General features: G+C 41.0%; 1 protein-coding gene across 1 annotated transcript; it reads right to left on the bottom strand.

The window, feature by feature from the left end:
• Nucleotides 1-833: 833 nt before the first annotated feature.
• Nucleotides 834-1900, bottom strand: LOC122071646. Its single transcript, XM_042636020.1, has 3 exons — nt 1469-1900; nt 1205-1331; nt 834-1129 (listed from the first exon to the last, which is right to left on the bottom strand). The coding sequence occupies exons 1-3, from the start codon at nt 1898-1900 to the stop codon at nt 834-836; spliced, it is 855 nt and encodes a 284-aa protein (XP_042491954.1).
• Nucleotides 1901-2120: the final 220 nt, after the last annotated feature.

Raw genomic sequence — 2120 nt, 5'->3', positions numbered from 1 at the left:
ACCTCCCTAAGACGGTGAATTCCCAGACCACCCTCATTTTTTGGGTTACACACATCCTCCCATTTTATAGTGATTTTCTTTCCAGAATCAATATTTCCTGACCAAATGTAATTTCTCATCCATCATTCAACCGTTTTGACCACAGATGAAGGCCACTAATACACTGCAAAGTTATGAATCAGCATTGCAACTATTATAGACCGAATAAGCTCTGCTCTCCCTGCCATAGACAAAAGTTTACCACTCCATCCCTAAAGCCGATATTTTATTTTATCCATAAGAGGAAGCATCTTATTCTTAGACACTCAGCCTTTAAAAATCTCCACTCCAAGATAACGAGTTGGTAGAGTGCAAACTAAGATTCCCAAAGTATCAAAGATGAGATGCTTCCTATGAGGAGCAACTTTCCCAAAGAAAAGCTTGCTTTTCTCCAAATTAATTTTTTGTCATGAGAACTCTTGGTATTTCGAAAAGAAAAGAGCTCAAATTTTAGACATACTTGGTAGAGGTATTCATGAAGATGAAGATGTCATTTACAAACAGAAGATGGCTGGGAACTTGGACACCACGAGGACCAGGCAGCGCCAATAAATTCCTGGAATCAAGCATCTTCCTCAAAACCTCCTCCGCTAGGATAAAGAGCATAGGGGAAATGAGATCACCTTGGCGAATGCCTCTCTCCACCCCAAAGAAACCAACCGGACCTCCGTTGAGTAAAATCTAAATTCTTCATGATACTAGGATCTGGTGAAGCCACTGAATCCATTTGTCAGAAAAAAAAAATGACTAAGAACAGAAAAAAGGAATTTCCAAGACAAAGTATCAAAAGCCTTCTATACATCAAGCTTAATTCCCATACCCCCTCTACGCACCGAAGAATATATCAAATTCACCAACTCATACGCCAATCCCACATTTGAAGATATAATTTTACCCTTTTGGAAAGCACCTTGCTCTTCTGAAATCAGCTTGGGTAGGAGGTTAGAGAGACGACTAGCCATGATCTTCGAAAGGACTTTGTAATAAAAATTAGCCATGCAAATAGGGTGGAATTTGTCCAGCAATTGAGCTCCCTCTACTTTGGGAATCAGGGTCAAGAAGTTGTTATTAACACCATTAGGAATTCTTCCTACATGAAAGAAATGTTTAACAGCTTTGCAGAAGTAATCACCCACAATATCCTAGCTAACTCTGAAAAAGGTACCAGGGAAACCGTCAGGTCCAGGGGCGCTGTCCCAGACAGCCCTCTTAATATCCTCTATTGAAGGAATGGATTCAAGCATAGCCCAATCAGAGTCATTTAATTCTTCGGGAATGCGTTGAAAGAGGTCCTGGTGCTCAGACAAGGGAGTAGATTTATGAAATTTTTTGTAAAAGCCTATGATATAAGAAGCAATCTGATGATGACATGAAACAAAAGACCCATCTTCCCTTTTAAGAGAACGAATCAAGTTCTTGCTCTTCTGACCTTGGCCGATAGATGGAAGAACTTGAAGTTACGATCACCACTTTTCATCCATTTCAGACTTGCTTTTTCTGCCCACAGCTTGTCGTAGCTCTCTTCGACTTTTAGAAGTCTGGTTTTGGCATCTGCTTCCTTGGCAAACAAAACATCATCCATGCCTTGGGTATCAATCTCATTCTGAACTGCTTCTAGCTCATTCCTTGCCACTTTTAATTCCTCATCAAAATTAGGAAAAGCTAACTTCGCCCAAGCCTTTAGAGAAGGCTTTAGGTTCTTAAGCTTATTAGAGAGATTCCTTATAGGACAGCCCTTATCACCATTCCACGCAGATTTGACTATGTGGAGGAAATCCTTATGCTCTGACCAGAATCTATGGAACCTGAACGGAGCATTCTGTGGCCGTGGGTTAGCTTCAGAGAGAACAAGGAGGGGCATCTGAAACTGATCTTTGGAGAACCAATTGGGCACAATCCTAAAAGAAATTCAACCATTCCACATTATAAAAACTACGATCAAGAGTTGCAGCCACATTACCTCTACACCTGTTGTTTGTCCAGGTAAATTTCTTCCCCTAAGAAGGGGTAGAAATTAAGTCACAGGTGTCAACCATCCCTTGGAAATCCGAAGCTAAACCCATATTGAAGTGGCCCGGACC

Source organism: Macadamia integrifolia, unplaced genomic scaffold (genome assembly GCF_013358625.1).
Source record: "Macadamia integrifolia cultivar HAES 741 unplaced genomic scaffold, SCU_Mint_v3 scaffold_3A, whole genome shotgun sequence".
NCBI lineage: Eukaryota > Viridiplantae > Streptophyta > Magnoliopsida > Proteales > Proteaceae > Macadamia > Macadamia integrifolia.
Note: the sequence above shows the minus strand (reverse complement) of the source record. Positions and strands in the feature narration are given on the sequence as shown.

Excerpts from the sequence above, each read along its gene's own strand:
- LOC122071646 (XM_042636020.1), bottom strand. The coding sequence starts at position 1,900 with ATGCCCCTCCTTGTTCTCTCTGAAGCTAACCCACGGCCACAGAATGCT. Across the intron at positions 1,332-1,468 it reads TCTTCCATCTATCGGCCAAG|GACCTCTTTCAACGCATTCC; the intron begins GTCAGAAGAGCA and ends TCTGAGCACCAG. Across the intron at positions 1,130-1,204 it reads TGGACCTGACGGTTTCCCTG|GAAGAATTCCTAATGGTGTT; the intron begins GTACCTTTTTCA and ends TCTTTCATGTAG.